The 20,073-nt window shown below is 40.8% G+C and overlaps 1 protein-coding gene across 1 annotated transcript in view; it reads left to right on the top strand.

Annotated features, from left to right (window-relative positions):
- The first annotated feature begins 458 nt into the window (after positions 1-458).
- Positions 459-20,073, top strand: part of plekhh3 (pleckstrin homology, MyTH4 and FERM domain containing H3) — a 66,290-nt gene continuing 46,675 nt past the window's right edge. The window contains exon 1 of the mRNA XM_077619451.1: positions 459-1,017. Within this exon, the coding sequence (XP_077475577.1) occupies positions 883-1,017 (135 nt within the window). The 5' untranslated portion in view covers positions 459-882. The remainder of the gene's footprint in view (positions 1,018-20,073) is intronic.

The following is a 20,073-nucleotide window of genomic DNA, read 5'->3' as shown; positions in this document are numbered from 1 at the left end:
CTTTCCCCCGTAGTGACGTTCATTTAGAGGTGCCGTTCAATTAGAGGGTGCCGTTCTATTTTTCAATTCTTCCACCAAGGTGCCGTTTTATTAGAAGTGCCGTTCAAATGGAGGTGCAGCTCAAATAGAGGTTTTACGGTGTTATGGAAATTTTAAACAAGAAATTACAGGGGAAAACATACTCATATCTGTTTCTTTTTTTCATTTTATTGATTTCATTGTATAATGCAATTCTGATTGAAAAAAAATGCAAAAGAATTATAAAATAAATGAAATTAGCACACGTCATAAAAAAGTTACGGATTGGAACAGTACCGTCACTTCAGGACACGTGTTCCCAAGGCAGCGTTGGAAATTGGGCGCGTCTATGACCCCGGCGCTACGGGGAGTGTAGGCTCTCGGCCAATCAGGTTGCAGATGCTATTTTAGGGGCGTGTTTTCAGATCATGTTCGCTCGCTTCAGTAAGAGCACGCGTCAGTGCAACATTGGCGCACGATGCAACACTGTGAAATGCTCGTGTGTGACTTCTTAACTCTATTTCCTATATTCTATAAGCTTTGTTGACATCCCAAAAACTTTGGGGGTCACGATTTAGCCCCAGGTGCCGTGTACGGGATTGGCTTCGTGCTCTGTGGCTTAACTTCTTTGGGACGAGGTAATTCATACCGGACAGCAAAGTGGACTTCTAGAATTTCCGTGAAGAGAAGCTTCCATTCCGCGGAGTTTTATGTCTATCTGCAAGCAGGAGACTCGCATGCTTTCCTCCATCCTCGTCGTCGGGTCTCTATGGAGAATTTTTCACGGCAGAGGCGCGCAGTTTGCTTTCACTTGTGAACTCCTCGACTTGGATACGACGAGGCGACGCACATAACCTCATTTGAATGCCTTTGCGAGGTGTTTGCTGGTTGCTGTGCTGCCGCCAGGGCTTCAGTTTGCTGGGGAGGGACTATGGAGAGAAAGAGGAGGAAGAGTCTTTCGAGTTGCGCAACGAGGACGACCCTACTCCCAAAGGACAGGTAAAGCAGTAGCCTTTTCGGCCCCGCACAAACCCTTCATGCTATACAATGTATTGTGGATCTTGTATATGGGCCACTTTTCCCACAAAGCCTACGGGATGTCGCTAGCTGCCATTGACGGTCATCCCACGGCTAATGGATTGGAGTCTGCTATTGATAAACTAATAATTAGTTCCTTACGACCAATTAGTTACTAATTGATGAGGAGTATACGCCTGAGTTATATGACAAAAACTGTTATCAGGAATATATATATATATATATATATATATATATATATATATATATATATATATATATATATATATATATATATATATATATATATATAAATAATCTATATTATACAGACGCTCCCCTACTAACAAACGAGTTACCTTCCGAGCGATTGTTCGTAGAGTGAATTTGTTCATAAGTTAAAATTAAGTTTAACTTACTTTTGGAAGATGTACTCGATGCTTAAGAAGATGATGGAGGAGGAGGAGGAAGAGGAGGATTTTATATCATGAGAGGGTCTTCGACGTCGCTAGAATGGGCTTCAAAAGTTACTTCCTCCTCCGTAAGTTGAGGGTCGAGGAGAAGAAGATGAGGGCTGATGAGTATCTTCCTTGGGGGATTTACTAGAAACTGGCCGAAAGAAGCGATCTAACGACGATTGCACAGTTTTCTTCTTTTTTTCATCATAAATGATGAGGTAGCACTGTATGGCATCATTCAATTGATTTGCAACCTTTGTGCAACTTTCAATATTTGGGTCTTGCTGCTCGAAGAGTGCGATGGCTTTATTTAGTTTCGTCTAGAATTTCTTCATGGGGACAGGCGTTTCTTCCTCCTCCTCCCAGAGGTAGGTGGATGCTGGGTGAGCTCTCACAGCGCCAGGCGTCGGTATTAGCGGCGGAAAGAAGCACTACTCGGAAAAAGGCGCGCAATACAAAATCCAACTTACGAACTTACAGCATCTTTTTCCGAACATTTTTCGACATGTGCCATATTCGCAGACATGTTCGTATGTACCGTTGTTCGCAACTCGAATGTTCGTAAGTAGGGGAGCGTCTGTATATATATATAGGGCGGACCCGGTGGCCGGAGTTGTTAGCGCGTCGGCCTCACAGCTCTGGGGTCAAATCCAGGTCACATCCACCTGTGCGGAGTTTGCATGTTCTCCCCGGGCCTGCGTGGGTTTCCTCCGGGTACTCCGGTTTCCTCCCACATTCCAAAAACATGGATGGTAGGCTGATTGAACAGTCTAAATTGCCCCTGGTATGGGTGTGAGTGTGCATGGTTGTGTATCTCTGTTTACTCTGTTGTTTATCAGCTGGGATAGGCTTCAGCAACCCCCGCGACCCTAATGAGGATAAAGCGGTTCAGAAAATGAGATGATGTCTGTGTGTGTATGCGTGTATCTGTCTGTGTGTGTGTATCTGTTCGATCCATATGGACTCTGAAATGACTGAACCGATTTCCATGAAAATTCACAGTTATACTTTAGGCATCTGCGAGTGTCATAGGCTAGGTTTTCTGTCAAAGCACCACCGATAAGTATCGACAATCGATAATCGAAGAAATCAGGTTTTCAAAAAAATTCAACACACGTTTGTAAGCTTCCGTCATCATAAGCGTTAATCCGGAGGATCAAGAACATGGGTCTCCCAAAAGCAAAAAAAATCGATTAAAATAAAATAACAAAAATAAAAAATAAAAACATTTCAAGTACAACCGAACTGCCAATTTGACCTCCATAGACTTTTTGGCCAAGCCGCTCAAATGTATAATTTCACTGCTTCGGTCCCCAAAAGCAAACAATGACAACCCTTTAATAAATGCATCTTTGTCTGTGTGTGTGTCTGTTCGTTCCCTATGGACTCTAAAACTGCTAAGCCAATTTATCTAGAAATGTATGCTTTGAACGTCTGTGGATGTCATAGAATAGGTTTTATATCGAAATTTTTCCGACAACTACCGAAAATCGATAATCGAAAAAATCGGGTTTGCAAAAAAATTGTCTTATTCGCACCAAATTCGACACATGTTCGCAATCTGCCATCAGGGACGTTAATCCGGAGTTTCAACATCATGGGTCTCTTAACAGCAAAGAAAACCGATAAAACATAAAAACAAATACGCTCCGATTGCGACTAAACCGTCTGCTGGATTCAACCAAAATTGGAAGGGTTTTGAATCTGGCCGTTCAGAAGGTCCATGCCAAATTTCTTTTTTTTTTTTGACAGACCCACAATTCGACAATCAATAACACTTCAAACCAGTATTCCCCGAAAATGCTGTTTTCAGAAAAAATAAGTTCAGCGTGCAGTGAAGCGGAAGGACAAATTGGGGCAAAGTTTAGTGGCAACTTTTAACTTACGCTCAAACTATTCATTGGCATACCATGCATACAAAGAAAAAAAACACAAGCAACAACAACCTCGGTTGGATCTCGACTTCTTCGAAAACCCACATCCCTGAATCACCCGAACCGATTGCCTCCATCCTTACAACACAGAGTGTGCAGTGAAAAGGCAGTGCGCTTCCTATTAAAACATACGCCCCGCGCATGGTGAAACCGCACGTGCCCACGCTATGCACACAGTGGGAAATTTGAACAGTTTTGATTGGCGTCTTACGCACCTACTTTGACCCCTTACACACGCGAACAAGCACTACTCCTAAGCCTTACTCAAGGCCCGGCAATGCCGGGCTCTTCTGCTTGTTTTCTATAATTCTTATGAGTAAAAATAAGTATAAATAAATAAACATGTGACAACTATTGGAGTAATATGAACAATCGAAAGAATTGAGATATTTAGAAGCAATATGGCTGCCACAACATCTTAAACTTCTGGTAAGAAAATTGTAATTTCTGTAATTAGAAAGCATCAGGTTCTCATCAAAATAGACTTATTTCTTTTTGCAAATTGAATAATTTGATATTTTTCATTTACAAAGACAGGCATATTAACTTCATTATGATCTCATCTCATTTTCTGAACCACTTTATCATCATTAGGCTCGCAAGGGGTGCTGGAGCCTATCCCAGCTGACTCCGGGACAGAGGCGGGGGGCAGCCTGAATCGGTGGCCAGCCTATCGCAGTGCACAAGGAGACGGACAACCATACGCACTCACACCTATACCTAGGGGCAATTTAGAGTGTTCAATCAGCCTACTTTGCATGTTTTTTGGAATGTGGGAGGAAACCAGCGTACCCGGAGGAAACCCACACAGGCCCGGGGAGAACATGCAAACTCCACACAGGTGGACGTGACCTGGATTTGACCCCAGGACCCCAGAGCTGTGAAGCCGTTGCGCTAACCACTCGCTCCACCGGGCCGCCTTTCCTTATGATATTGACCCTAATAATGTGCTTTTGATTCATACAGTATCTCAGAAATATCTAAAAAATGCGATGATTTTTCTTAAGATTTTCCCTTAAAAGTAACACATTTGTACTCCCCATTAAAACCATAAATATGGAGGTGAAAATTGGGAATTTAGGGTGCCGGCTTATACGTGAGAAATTGTAAAATAAAAAAATATCAAGGCAATTTTCAGTGGCTTATACGCGCGGGCGGCTTATATGCGAGTAAATACGGTACATATATTGTAAATAAATACAATGTTAATAAAAAAGAGAAAAAATCATTAACAACAGAAATGAGCCACCTAATGGTGTAGTAGTTCACTTACCTGAGTTTAGTGTGGACATGCGCTCCCTGAATGCTTACTCCACGTTGATTGGGTTGGGGATGGTGGATCAATGTTTGTTCTCACACTTTCAATGGCAGCCATTGAGTGCCCTGCAAACTGTTCAAATGACTTAAATAGCTAAATAACATGAAATAGGCCTGGGCAATATGACAAAAATTCTTATCACAAAAATAGTCTATTGATAATTATCACATTAACTTTGACAATTTTTTTTTCATATTTCAAGCTTCAAACTTCCGTAAATAAGTAAATAAATTACTTTCCTCGTTGTTCAATTATGAAAGTAACTAACTTACCTTACTTTATAAGAAAAGAAAAATATAATATGATGACTTAAAAAGTATTTTTGTTTTTCTGTTGTGTAATAAAGAAAAGACAACTCCTTGTACAATGAAAATTAATGAATAATAAAACCTGCAGAAATTTTGACAGGCGTCTATTATTATAAATTTGCCTTTGAACCAATAGTTGCTGTGCAATCTGAAAAAAATACAACAATCAACTGACGACATCATCACCATTGGCGGGGAGACTACTTTCAACCTCACACGATTTAAACTTAACTCACATGGCCATTTAAAACGTTTTTTTTTAAAGTTGGATGAACTCAACCCATGTTAAATCAACTTAAGAAGTTTGGGATTTTTGCAATGTTATTATAACATTTGCATAAAATGGGGAAACTCCTTGATATCAAGTAAGAAAAGAATTACAGGCTGTCCTGAAATGAGGACAGTGGGTTAAATGGGTTAAGGAACGTTTCAAAAAGGTCGCTGTTTATACACATGTTTAAGAAAAAAAAAGAAGGAAAATGACGGAAACTTCACTTGGATCTTTTAGTGGGTGAGCTTTGCGTTTTCCTGCATCTCTTAATCGGTAATTGTGGCTGTGTTATAGTCCTTTTGCCTTCATGCTCTGTGTTAGACACTCTATTGCAGGGGTGTCAGACTCAGGTTGGTTCGCGGGCCGCTTTAACGTCAACTTGGTTTCACGTGGGCCGGACTATTTTAGATATAATATTTAGATTTTTTTTAAATAAATGGATTGAAAGAGCTGGATTAAAAGCCCTCAATATTCAGTTATTTATAGATCTAAAACAATGTTTATTTTAGCTTTTTTATATATATATTTTAGATTTTACAAAATGATTTTTGAACTAAAAACACAGAAAAAAATTATTAAAAAATTACAATTATTGATTTAAAAGGAGGAAAATCAGGAAATTTAATATACATCTATACTATTCATTTTAATTTGATCCTAAAACAGAAAGTCAGCACTCATGATCTACTTTCTCGGGCCACACAAAGTTGATGCGGCGGGCCAGATTTGGCCCACAGGCCGGCACTTTGACACTTGTGCTCTATTGCTAACCATGCTAAAAACAGCTGTTGGTTCCTGACTATCTTCCTCGTCTACTGAACATTGGTCTGAAACTAGCCTTCAAGTCGCATCACCGCCCCCTTCTTTGCTGTGTTTGGGTAGTATAATAGCAGTTTAAATGTATCTAAAGTTTTTATTATAGTAGAAAAACATTATTTGAAGATAATTATCATTATTGTTTTTATCCCCCAGGTCTAACATGTAGTATGGTTTGGAACACAAGTGTTTTTGCATTTGACCCAAATTGTGAAGCACTCCAAGTGCCTTGTGGAAATTCTCACTTTGTGACGGTGGAAGGATTTAGTGTGTGCACCTGCAGAGGTTTGCAACAAGCTTGGGAATCATTGTGCAATCACACATGAACACACACAAATGCAAGCCTCAGTGTATTCAAGGGATCCTTGTCTGTCCGTCCTCAAATAAAACAGCAGCCTTGTCTCCTCTGTAATGTTCATCATGTGATCAGGCACATAGAGATCCGTATTGTGCGTTGCCCCTTTTCCCTTGTGAAGGGGGCATTGTTGATGTCTGGCGTTTAGGTGGTTTCTGTATGTGCCACTGTATGGCCCTTTCCTGTACAATGTACAGTATAGATGAAAAACCTCCTGATAATATGTGATGCCAACATTTGAAGTATGGCAGGAGCGGACCGGCATTGGGAAAGATGGATTTGGATCGTGTTGTAGTATATATTACTGTTGTCACGATACTAAAATTTTCAACTTGATATCGATATTCAAAAAAATACTCTTAACATTTTTCTATGCAATGTCAAAAAAAAGTTTTTCTATGTATACTTATGATTCTTGATGGGTTTTTTTTAACGTTTCCCCAATCTTTAGGTAAGTTCAAAGCATTTCAGCTGGAAGTAGTACCATATGTATCCAATATTAATGTTATTATTGTGCATTTCTACTTGTCTGTTTTTATGTGACCCTTGTTTGCACTGTCAAAGACCAGGGTGGGATCATTGCAAAAAATGATTGAAAACAGATAAGCTCTACATTTCTATTGCTTCAACTGAACGAGGGACTCCCAGATATCTCTAATGTTGCATTCAGACTGGGGGTATTTTGCCCGTCGCCAAATGCTGTTTTTTGTTGAGACCGAACTTACGTTGCCAAAGGTTGAAGTCCGCGTACCCCGAATAACTTCAGGTTCATGTAACAAAAAAACAGATATAACAACTTTAACCTTGTAAGTTTAGGCTTTTTAAAACGACTTTAACCTTGTAATTTGGGGCTTTTCCCTCTCCTAATAATACTTCAATATCCTAATATTGCACCAAAGGTAGTTATCGTGATCTTTCTTCACTTTGAAACTTTAACTTTTGTGGCTTCACTACGAGGATCAAATGTCTAAATCTACGCTGAAACTCGCAACCGAAAGACAGATGAAAAATAGCGGTGAAAATGGCAGACGTCAGGGCAGCGCTTCATCTCTGTGCCGAAAAAGGTACAATAATCCCTCGAATACCGTGGTTAATGTAGACCAGACATGGCTGCGATAATTGAAAAATGGCGAAATAGGGTCACCCTTATTATAACTACCTTTTTTTTGGTCTTTTTCAGTGCTGACTCCTAGTAGCAAGAGTGGCTTCTGCTTACGAGTTTCAGTGTGGATTTTCACATTTTTATGAACTTTAAACAAATAAAAAATAATTAATAGCAGAAAAAAAATACGAAGAAGTGAACTCCCGATAAGTGAAGTCGCGATGATCGAAGGAAGACTATCTACAATAAAGGGCCAATGGGCGCTCCAAATATCATATATACAGTGCCTAGATTCATTGCGGCTTGCCATTTGTAGAAAGCCTTTTTTTTTGAGTCGCCGTACGAGTCGTACGGTGTTTGTGAGGTTTTTTGGGAGTTTGTAAGGGGAATCATAATCATTTATAAGGGCAGTTATCGGCAGAGGTTGACAGGTATGAAAATGCCTCCTAAATATTGACGTTCCTTGATATGCTAAAGGAGTAGCACGCAATTGCGGCATAAATGAATCTACACTGTTGCGTTCTTTTGTACATAATTCAGCTGCTAGGAACCGTGTTAATGTTAAAGGGGTCCGCCGTGCGGTTAAAAGTGACACACTGGAAGTGAACGCATTTCCCCTCTGGAGATGCACTCGTGTTGTGGCGATCTGTAAGCTGCAAATAAATAAAAATAAATTCTCGTGAGGTGAAGTGGTCCGAGGTGTAGCAGCTGGTCTCTCCGTCCAGGTTGCCGTGCTGCACATTGCAGGGACTGTTCTTCTCCCTGAACCGCTGCCGATTTCCTTGGCGAGCACGTGCCGTTATTCAGCGCCTGAAGCGCGCGTCTTCCGAGGTGTGAAACAGCAAACGAAGACACCCTGACTCCGGGGTATAAAAAAAATGAACCAGCATTATGATGGATTTACGCCATAGATACGGCCGTGAAGCTGACATGACAATAGGACGTCAAGGCACTGCATGGGGCTACTCAGAAGGCGAATGATGACGGATAAATTGAATCTTGACAGTGTCAGGACAACAACAACACCAATACTTATACAAGAAAAATGGCTCTCGAATCTGACAGAGGACTTAGACCAGGGGTCCCCAAACTTTTTCCTGTGAGGGCCACATAACTTTTCCCTTCTCTGATGGGGGGCCGTGTCAGTTTGTAACAGAAAAAGTGTGACGATCGTAGGGGAGCTTAAAAATTTATTGTTTTCCAGAAAGCCACACATTACCATATAACCCTTTCCAGGTTCTTTACAAAAACAAGTCAGGAAACAAATAATAACACTATTAATGAAATAAATGATAACTGAATAACCCTCTCTGAGTTCTTCACAGAAAAAAACAGGAAATAAATAACACTATTTATGAAATAAATAATAACTAAATAACTCTCTGGGTTCTTCATAGAAAAAAAAGCCATGGAACATTAACTTTCTGTTGTGCCATGCACAATCTTAACAGATAAAAGTTCAGCTCAGTTGTCAGAGCAGAATCTCTCACGTCAACACTTTGCAGCACAGTGCTTGCTGGTAAATTAGGCAGTGGACTCGTAGCGGGGCGGTGAGACCCCTTTTTTCCAACTCCCGGTTCATGCCTCCCATTGGACCGCGAGTTTCGCCCACCATGCTAGGAGCCCCGCCAGTCGTGATGCTAGCTAGCTTTGACCAGTCCAGGTCCAACTTCTCCATGGTTTGGCACACTTTGTCAAAAATATCCTCTCCCATTGTAGTCCCTTTGAGACTTTGGAGGGCTGCCAGATCCTCGTATATCTCAAAGTTTACACTAACTCCACGAATAAAAATGAGCAGTTGTGCTGTGTCTTGCACGTCTGTGCTTTCATCCAGTGCTAATGAAAAAAAGTCAAATTCTTTCGTCTTCTGCTGCAGCTGGGCATATACATTTCTCCCGATTTCTTCAACGCGTCTGGTCATTGTACTCGCCGACAGACTTACGGCATTAAATGCATCTTTCTTCTCGGGACACACCTCCTCCGCGACAGCATCCATACATTTCTTAACAAACTCCGTCAGTAAAAGGCTTACCGCTGCTTGCTATCAGTTTAGCAACCCGAAAGCTGGCCCGAACGGATGCATGGTTCAGCTGAGCTTGGCGTACAAATGTGTTCTGCTGAGATAGTAGTCCACTTTTTCGCTTTGAGAGTTTGTCTGCTCGCTTGTCTTTGTGACGGGATTCATAGTGTCGGCGAAGATTGTATTCTTTGAATACCGCCACCGTCTCTTGACAGATGAGACAAACAGCCTTTTCTTTGCATTGAACAAAAAAATAATCGTTTGTCCACTCCAGGTTAAATACCCTGCATTCTGAATCAATTTTTCTCTTACCTAACTTTTTCGCCATTATTCCGTTATCTCTTTGACAGGGTGGGGCCTAGGATTTTTTTTCTGGAGGCCAAATAGAAAATAAATCCGATAGCATCTCTGGTATTGTTCAGAGGGCCAGGCCAAATGTGCTGACGAGCCGTATCCGGCCCGCGGGCCGTAGTTTGGTGACCCCTGACTTAGACTAATGCTCCAATCACCATTTTTTTTTTCATTATTTAAATCAAGCGGAGGGGAACTATTTTCACTGTGAGTACAGAACATAAAGTATTAAGATTTTATTTATAGATTAAATGTAGATATTAATACATTACAGTCTTTTCTTATGGCTGTAACTGTAACATTTAATAAATACACTTCTTGATAATTGTACTTGTGTACTTATGGTATGTAGTAATAATAGAGGTGAACCTTCTTCGCAGTTTTTCAATTTTCGCGGGATTTAGCGTAGTCGTTGATACAAGCCTTACGTCGCCAAAAGTCTTAACCCAGGAAATAAAAAAACCTCCGGTCCACGTAACATATCAATATGTACCAACACTACTCTAACCTCCTAACAACTACAATTTTAATCCTACAGTATGATAATTTATAACTTAATTTTCATATTATTACAACATTTCTCTCCTAATATTACAATGTATGACTTCATTATTTCCCACCTGATGCTGTAGGACAGTGCTTCTCAATTATCTCAATTATTTTATGTTGCAATAAAGGAAGAAATGAACCTTTTAGTATTTTTCTATAAAATTCTAAGTACACCTCTGCAAAACTTCATGAGTAATCTCTGACAGAGAGCGCGCCACCGAGTTAATGTGCAATGACTCTTTTTACTAGTCTGGCAAAAAGTATGTTTCTCAGGTCCTCAAGGCTCCCAGTCCAGTCTGTTTTCCATATCTCCCTCCTCTACCGCACCTGAATCAAATGATCAAGTCATCAACAGGCTGTCCAGAAGCTTGATCCCAATCCCGATTATTTAATTCAGGGGAATTGGTGGAGGGACTCCTAGAAAAAAGACTGGATAGGGGTCATCGAGGACCAGAGTTGCCCACTCCTGATGTATGGCAACCAATCGTGCAATGTGAAAAATAGTTGAAATTGTTACTGGAAAACAATTAGCTCTGGTTGATGTTTGGAGTTTAACGATATATCGATCTGGGTTAATGTAATGGTTAAGCTTAGTTGAATCAAAATCAGATCATAAAGTAAAGCATGGATCGACATTGTCATCCTATAGATGTGCCTATTTGTTAAAAGTGGTTTTCATCTGAATCTGTGAAATGTTTGAAATGGTCCAAAAATCTTTATTGTACAGACGCTCTCCTACTTACGAACATTCGAGTTACGAACAACGGTACATACGAACATGTCTGCAAATTCCGTTTATGTCGAAAAATGTTCGTAAGTTCGATTTTGTATTGCGCGCCTTTTTCCAAGTAGTGCTTCTTTCCGCCGCTAATACCGACGCCTGGCGCTGTGAGAGCTCAGCTCACCTAGCATCTACCTTCCTCTGCCCAGTTTGTTGCAATGCGGAAGTGCGTGAACGTATCTCCAGTGCGCAAAGAACCTTTTTCATTTGTATCATTAAATATCTCATGCATCCATTATTCAATATGGTTGGTGAAAAGCGAAAGGCTTCTATTGAGGGAGGTGCAAGGAAGAGGCAAGCCATTTCATTTGAAATGAGTTGCAATAATAACGAAGCTTGATGCGCGTCAGAAAGTGGTGAGCATTGCATGTGAATACAACTTGAATCGTTCGACCGTCAGTACCATTTATAAACATAAAGATCGAGCAGCAGTACCCAAATATTGAACGTTGCACAAAGTTTGCAAATCAATTGAATGGTGCCATACAGTGCTACCGCATCATTTATGATGAAAAAATGAAAAATGCAATCGCCATTAGATCGCTTCTTTCGGCCAGTTTTTAGTAAATCTCTCTCTCTAATGAATGTATACAGTACTGTATGTATTCTCTCCATTTTATTAAATGTTTTTTTCAGTACAAACCAGTGTGTGTTACTTATACAAACCTTAAACATACAAATGCACTTATATAAACCTTCAATATACTTCTATAGTCCTTAAACATAAATTATAATACAAAATATAGCACTGAGCAACTTACGAACAAATTCAACTTATGAACAATCGCTCGGAACCTAACTCGTTCGTAAGTAGGGGAGCGTCTGTATTATGGCTATAGTTCTCAAAGTTTCTGTGAGTATCAGATGTTCTCAAGTACTTTTACATGAGTACAGTAATACCTTGACATACAAGTGCCTCGACATACGAGCAATTTGATATACGTAAAATTTCGAGCAAATATCTGTCATGTTAAACGAGACAAATTTTGATATACGAGCATATGTGGACGTGAGAGGCTGCTCATAACAACATCATAGGCGCTGTGTTTCTCGCCACAACTCCTTCGTGTAAATGTCTCTACGAGCACTGGGCATTTTTTTCAGTTCCCCCCTCGTTAGTCAGTGCAGAATAGTGCTTGCTCGCCAATATGAGAGGAGTACTATTTCCCGGGCAAGTTGGCAAGTGGTCATGCGTTATCCTTTTGTGAGGACAGTTGTGTGCATCATTTTTGGAATATTTTGAAGGGAAGACAAAAGCAAACAACACTAGATAGGCTCCTTTTAAAAACCAGCTGAAAGTCAGGGTGGAGGCGGGGCAAATAGAGCCAACCCGTGAGAAGAAAGTTTTTTTTACGTTCTTTAAAACAAAATTAGAATTACGTTTGGTGTAAGGTTAGGTTAATTTATTTTTAAGTGTCTCTATCGTAATCCAAGTTCATTTAAATTTGTTTGTTATGTTACGAGCGCGTTGCCGTGCAAAAAGTCTTTCCCCCTCTCTCTGTATCTCTCTCTCCCCTCCGCGAAATCTGTCTAATTTTAGTACTATTAAACATCATAACCACTAGTTATTTTTTACTGTTAATAGATGGCGAATTAGAACAAATAATAATTAGAGCGGGGGAGACTTTTTGCACCGGTGAATCGTAATATAACATAAACAAATTTAAATGAACTTGGATTACGATGCAGACACACTCAAAAATAAATTTAATCTAACCTTACACTAAACTTGATTCTAATTTTGTTTTACATTTTTATACCATTCTTCCGGCCGGGTTGGCTCTGTTTGCCCCACCTCCAACCCGACTTTTAGTATCGATGGGCTGTTTGCTGTTGTATTCCCTTCAAAATATTCCGAAAATGTTGCACACAAATGTCCTCACAATAGGATAACGCACGACCACTTGCCAACGAGAAGTAGTCTTGAATTAGCGATCACTCCGCCAACAGGAGCTAACAGGCTAAGGGGGGAAAAAACATGCAACGCTCCGCCCAGTGCTCGCAGAGACATTACAAAGAGGGAGTTGCGACCAGAAATATTACACGAGGAGTTGCGGAGCCAGTGCCCCTGATATTCTTATGAGCAGCCAACGAGAAGTAATATATACCTCGTATTAGCGATCGCTCCGGCATTCGCGCTGAGTGACGGGAAAAAAACACTGAAAAAAATCCAACGCTCCGCCCTGTGCTTGTAGATATCTGTTATACACAAAACAGATGCGGCAAAAAAGACTACAATGATAAACAGCCTCATGTCTTGGCCACCTGGCTTTCTCGCATCTCGAATTTTTTCTCGTATCTAGAGATAATTATTTGCTCGAAATTTTACTCGAATCTCGAAATGCTCGTATGTAGGGGGTGCTCGTACGTCGAGGTACCACTGTACTTGGTTGTCTTTATTAGCGGTTTGTACATCTAGTTGATCATTAATGACCTTGTGAGAGAATCAATGCACTAATCCACTTTCCTGTAGGTCTGACTCACACCCCCGTGCCCTCGATCCTGTATCAGAGTGAAATAGTTCATACTGAGTACTCAATTAAGACCACAGGCAAAGCACTGCGAGCCAATTTAATCAGATGACCTAGTCTTTGAGCAGCACAATTTGTTACGCTCTCCACCAGCCACTCCTTTCAGATTTCACACATTAGCTGATCGTGTTTGTCTTTCCTTGGTGTCAACAAAAAAGGAAGGTGAGGATTATTTGGAGGATTCCAAGGCAGGTCCTCTCGGGGCCGCGTTGCTCTGTCTGCGCCGAGTGCTTCATTTCTAACACAGTTTGACGAAAAGTTTTGTACGGTAGCAGGGACCTCCCTGGGTGTGTCTATCAATATGGCATACCTGTCAACCTCTGCCGATAACTGCCCTTATAAATGATTATGATTCCCCTTAAAAACCCCCAAAAAACCTTACAAACACTGTACGAGTCGTACGGTGTTTGTAAGGTTTTTGGGGGGTTTGTAAGGGGAATCATAATCATTTATGAGGGCAGTTATCGGCAGAGGTTGACAGGTATGATATGGGGCGTTGTAATTCTGAAAGACTACAGGGATAAACAGTGACCTAAAGTTCTGGTGGAGTCTCACACTTTTAAAACATACAAAAACCCTTACCACCATCTCCCATTCATTGGTTGACGGTTATAGGCGTCCCACCAGTAAAGACAGCATCCCATATCAAATGGATTGGATGTCTACTCATAAGAAATCCTGCAGTACCACATTGCCACTGGTGAAAGCCATCTTTCTACAACTCCATTCTAATTTCTAATCTGTCAATTTGATTAATAAAACAGTTGAAAGTCTTGTACAACCTTTACATTTGGACTGTAACAATATCATCACTTAATGACACATGCATGCTGAGGATTTTTTGTACCGCCCTTGTTAGCTCTGTGCCTCTGACGATGATAGACTTTCAATCATGTGGCTTTACTTTACTTGATTCAGACTGGGAGACTTCAATTAATTTAGCCTTCATTCTAATTTTTCTTTATACTCATTGGCTGCCTTTTAGTGGAGCGGGAGAACCGCTGTCAAAGGTGCTTTTGGTGCCACCCTCCAAGTTCAAATGGAATGGATCTCACTACTGATAAACTCTTTTCAAAAGTTTTAATTCAATTTTTAAAAGCCACATTCATTCATACGCTGCCAATCTCGCCACTTCAAATTGATTCGAAGTCTACTAGTTACCAACTTGCAGTCCTCCTTATAAAGCTCCCCTTTCCAACAGCTGTGCAAATAGTCCCACTGAACTAAACACCTCGAGTGAGGGGGAGAGGAAGCTCATTTTTCCACCACGAACGGCAAAGTCTAAATGTTTTTGCCACTTCCGTCTCAGTGTATTTCAAAGACTTCTTCAACAGGCTTATATTTGGCCGAAGTTAGTCCTGTGTGGGCAAACTTTGCTTTCCTACCCGTATTACTTCAGTCAGTTATAGGGTACTTTAGTATGAGTCAATTTTAGAGGTCTTAAAGGCCAAAATAACATAATTAACTCATTGACTGCCATTGGAACTGATAGACGTCCAACTCATTTCATTCATTCATTTTATTCCGCTTATCCTCACAAGAATCGTCGGGGGGGTTCTTCGTGTTGCCTATCCCAAGTGATTTCGGGCACCAGGCGGGGCACACCCTGAATTGGTAGCCAGCCAATTGCAGGGAAAAGGCGACGGACAGCCATTCACACTAACACTCATACCTAAGGGGCAATTTAGAGTGTTCAACCAGCCTACACTGCATGTTTTTGTAATTTAGGAGGAAAATGGAATACCTGGAGAAAACCCACGCAAGCCCATGAGAACATGCAAACTCCACACAGAAACTGAGATCGAACCCTCAATCTCAGAACTGTGACGCTGATGCGCTAACCCAGGGTTGAGCAAACTATTCCACAGTGGGTGCGGGTTTTCATTCCAACCCATAAAGAGGACACTGTCAACATTCTGGTGTCCTACAAGTCGAATCAGTGGATTGCAGTCAGGTGCTTCTTGTTTTCTGCAGAAATCTCATTGGCTAAAGTGTCTGTGCTGGATCGGTTGGAATCAAAACATGCACCCACAGCGGCCCAACTCTGCGTGAAGCACTCGCCTCCCATGTTTTAATATTTTCAAAATAAAGTTTTTAAAAATAAGATTAAAAAGATTTTAGCTTTTTTTTATACCTCTTTATGCCTCAAGTTACATTTTCTAAATATGTTAAAAGCTTATGAAGTACATAACAGTCATTTAAAAATGCTTAATATTAAAAACGAATAAATACAAATGCAGCTGAAAATTGAAGTCCTATATAGATACATACACATATATATATACACACCGTATTTACTCACATATAAGCCACCCGCGCGTATAAGCCGCCCCCTAAAATTGTTGAATTTTACAATATTTCGTGTATAAGCCGCCCCCTGATTCTCAATTTTCACCTCCATATTTATAGTTTTAAATAATGCTGCCCTCTGTAGTCAGGGCCATTTACTCTAGTGTGTTTTCAAACTGGTTTCCGCTGCGTCTCCACCTCACCACCTCCAGGCCACACAAATGACCCGACACCGGCTGAGCCCAAACATTTCCCCGTGGTTACTCAGCCCCCCAGGAGAACTGGAAAGAGAGAGCGGAAAGGAGCACGGTGGGGGCAGAATGTAAGACTGCCAGGGAACGAAACGTATCACGGCGTCCTTACCTCTCTCCTTCCATGCCCTGCTCTATTCTGGAATGATTCACCCCTAATTCGGCCAAGGGGGAGATTTTACCAAGGCTCTCCATCTCAATCTTTAGCCCACTGACTACACCAAGCATTGCCACGTTCTGGTTGGAATTACATGCAATAGTGAAAGCCTTTAACCTGAGCATTTGGTTGATTGGCACACACTTTGGTTTGTATTGTAGAATTACAACTTTAAATTCAATGTCATGACGTCCACTCATTACTTGTCGGGAAATTTGATTTCTTTACAGTGATTGTCAGCTTGGCATAGTTTTTTTAACTACGGTTGTCAAATGAAAAAGTATCAAACTACCAAAATCAAGGACTTGTTTATTATAATTGTTTGCAAAAGTATCAATACTTTATTTACTTTTTTTGGTCACGTTACCATGGGGTAAATTTGGTTTTACTCTACTTTGGTATTTGCCTTATTAACTCATTGGCTGCCATTTGCGAAACATTCTTTCATTTGCTCCTGCCAATCAAAATGGACTGGACGTCTCGCGTCACCATGGCACAGAAAGATTCACAGAGAGCCCTCCCAGTTTGAGTGAATTGCATGTTTATCATATTAAATGGCAGACGAGTTAAATACTATTTAATAATAATTCATTCATTCATTTTCTGAACCGCTTATCCTCGGAAGGCTCACTGGGATGCTGGAAGTTATCCCAGCTGACTTTGGGCACTAGGTGGGGGACATCCTGATTGGCGGTCAGCCAATCGCAGGGCACAAAGAGATGGACAACCATTCACACTCACACTCATACTTAGGGGCAATTTAGAATGTCCATTCAGCCTACCATGCATGTTTTGGAATTTGGGAGGAAACCAAAGAACCTGGAGAAAAACCACACAGGCCCGGTGAGAATATGGAAACTCCACTCGGGAGGACCGACCAGGATTCGAACCCAGGACCCCAGAACTGTGAGGCCGACGTGCTAACCACTCAGCCGCCACCCTAATAATAATAATGAAAAGAAAATTATTTTAGCCTACATGGTCCGAAATATAGTGCCGACTTATGTGGATACCTGATCTTTAAAGTTTTTTCTTTTAAATTACCAAATATAATGTAAAATGTATGCTTTATATCTTTTCACACCTCAATTTGTGCTTTCAGCACCAAAATACAAAGTAAGAACTTTATTTAAAAAACATTTTTTCATTAGTGGCAAAAACAAAATAAAGTTCAATAAAGTTCAGGTACACATTTTTAACATTTACAGCAAGACACTTTCCTGACTTGGTTCAATTGTTTATGGCCGTCTGCTTTGACATTTAAAGCACCTCTCTCCGAGTTAAACATTAATCCAATCTCTTCCATCAAGCACCCTTTTGCCCCTGATTCATAAATATATCATAACTCCGTACAAGTCTATTTGAGTCATTTCTTTTTTAGTCTTTAGTTATTTTGGAGTCACCCAAAATGAAACAGTGCCATGTTTTTGCAAGGCAAAGGTCTATACTTATACTAGTTTGCCCAGTAGTAAAGTGCGGTGTGTGTGAGAAGCAAGTCTGTTTGAGTGGACCTAGGGCTGACCTGGATAGCGTTTCAGGTAGAGCAGCAATTGGAGCATTAGGTGGCCCGTTCGAGAGTTTCAGGGTGCACTTCCATCATACTGTAGTGAAAAAGTGTGGTGCCCTGCCCACCAGGGAATGGATCCAGATTGAATAAGACTCTTCTTTTGTGTTTTGGGGTTTGCTAAGAATATCTTGGAAATATTTTAGACCCAAATGTTTCTTACCAGAGTAATACCCTAGTTTTGGACATGAGATCAGTAGCTGTGTAAAACTGTAATCCATTTTGGCATTTGGTCAAATTTTGCTATGGACATATTGGTTAAAGAAGCAATTAGTTGTATGACGAGCAACCTGTTCGTAACGATGACTGATTTCAAATGGTGCATTTTGTGTGGTTTGGATTACTGTTGTCACGTTACTAAAATTTTCAACTCGATCTGGATACACCCCAAAAAACTACATAATTCACATGGACAATTAAATACGCTAATCCCTCGCTTTTCGTGGATAATGTAGACCAGACATGGCTGCAGAAATCGAAAAGCCGCGAAGTAGGATCATCCCTACATCGCTACATACTACCTTTTCGCCTCTATCCAAAAATACAAGTACAGTGTTACCTCAACATACGAGCACCCCAACATACGAGCATTTCGAGATACGAGTAAAATTTCGAGCAAATAATTATCTCTAGTGGCCAAGCGAAAGTGGCAGTGCTACATGGAGGAGAACATTCGCTGCGACGTGCAGCACGGCAACCTAGGCGGTGAGACCAGCTGCTACATCTCGGACTTTATGCTGTTGGATCTCACGAGAATTTATTTATATTTATTTGCAGCATACGGATCGCCACAACACGCGTGGATCTCCAGAGGGGAAGATTGCTTACTTTCCATGTCTCCCTCTTAATTGCACGGCAGAACTGCTCTATTATCAGTAACATGGTTCCTGCAACCTGAATTATGTACAAAAGAACGCCACAGTGTAAATTCATTCATGGCACAATGGTGTTCTACGTCATAAGCATATCAAGGAACAGCAATATTTAGGAGGCATTTTCAACGTCGACTCAAAAAAGTCTTTCTCCACAGGTGATGTACGCAATGCACTCGCCACAAAACAAAATGACAAGACGTACTGCATCTTGCTCATCGCTTCTTCTTTGATGCTGAGTGCCATCCAATTACGCTCTGAAGAAGCTGTGCCGAGTTTCGCCATTTTTCACCGCAATTTTTCATCTCCTGTCTTCCTCTTGCGAGTTTCAGCTGGGTTTTTGACATTTTATGATCTTTTTTATACTTAATATAAAAAAAAACGTGATGCACAGTCATACCTTGAGATACGAGCTTAATGCATTCCGGGACTGAGCTTGTATGTCTATTTACTTGTATCTCAAATCAATGTTTACCATAGAGATGAACTAAATACAAATTAATTTGTTCCCACCCTCTGAAAAAAAACAGCAAAAACAAAAATAAAAAGCCTTTATTGTCATCATACACAGCTGTGTATAACAAAATTGGTGGTGCTACTCCACAAAGTGCATTTTCCCAGTAAAAAAAAAAACATAGATTGTGCAATATTTTAGCATTTACCTTGCCAGGATGTGACTTTTTATATTTTTATATTACTTATTTAAGATATTGCAGATTGTTATTGCACACCCCAAAGTTATTGCACAGAAGAGATTGTGTGTCGTGCTAATGCAAGTCCTGATGGCTGTGGAGAAAAAACTGTCCCTAAGTCTATTTGTCCGTGCTTTGTGAGACCTGTAGCGTCTGCCAGAGGGCAGCAGCTGGAACAGGTTGTGACCAGGGTGGTATTGGTCCCTGACTATTTTCCTGGTTCTGCTGAGGTAGCAAGGGCTGGCAATGTCATCCAGTGAGGGCAGAGAGCAGCCGATGATCTTCTGGGCAGTGTTGATCACGCTCTGCATGGCTTTTCTGTCTGCTGCCGTGCTTCCAGCGTACCACACTGTAATGCATGTTCCTCCTGAGTTCCCCCAGGAAATGGAGTCATGTCGGGCCTTCTTCACCACTGCCGT

The sequence above is a fragment of the Stigmatopora argus genome, chromosome 14 (assembly GCF_051989625.1).
Source record: "Stigmatopora argus isolate UIUO_Sarg chromosome 14, RoL_Sarg_1.0, whole genome shotgun sequence".
Classification (NCBI taxonomy): domain Eukaryota; kingdom Metazoa; phylum Chordata; class Actinopteri; order Syngnathiformes; family Syngnathidae; genus Stigmatopora; species Stigmatopora argus.
Note: the sequence above shows the minus strand (reverse complement) of the source record. Positions and strands in the feature narration are given on the sequence as shown.